At 50.6% G+C, this 393-nt stretch overlaps 1 protein-coding gene across 1 annotated transcript; it reads left to right on the top strand.

Moving 5' to 3' along the window:
- Positions 1-42: 42 nt before the first annotated feature.
- TM35_002621000 (hexose transporter) lies at positions 43-393 on the top strand (the record flags this gene model as incomplete). Its single annotated transcript, XM_029032058.1, has 1 exon — positions 43-393. A coding segment is annotated over one exon (351 nt), but the record flags the coding sequence as incomplete, so codon positions are not given.

Here is a 393-nt window from a genome sequence, read left to right as displayed (position 1 = left end):
GGTGAGGGTGCGCTTGACCCAAATGAATACGGCTATTTAAGAATGCTTGGTCCAATGTTAATTGGTGTGGCAGTGGCGGGGACGTTGCAGTTGACTGGTATCAATGCTGTGATGAATTATGCGCCGACGATCATGAACAGGCTGGGGATGGAACCTCTTGTGGGTAACGCCGTGGTGATGATATGGAACTTTGTGACGACTCTGGTCTCGATCCCGCTTGCCTCTGTTCTCACGATGCGTCAGTTGTTCATTGCGTGTTCGCTCGTGGCATCCCTTGCATGTTTGTTTCTGTGCGGTGTCCCTGTGTATCCTGGCATTGCATCTACAAAGGCGAAGAACGGTGTTGCGATCACTGGGATTGCTGTGTTCATTGCTGCGTTTGAGTTTGGCATT

The sequence above is a fragment of the Trypanosoma theileri genome (genome assembly GCF_002087225.1).
Source record: "Trypanosoma theileri isolate Edinburgh chromosome Unknown TM35_Tth_262_V1, whole genome shotgun sequence".
NCBI lineage: Eukaryota > Euglenozoa > Kinetoplastea > Trypanosomatida > Trypanosomatidae > Trypanosoma > Trypanosoma theileri.
This window is presented reverse-complemented; position numbering and strand designations above follow the sequence as displayed.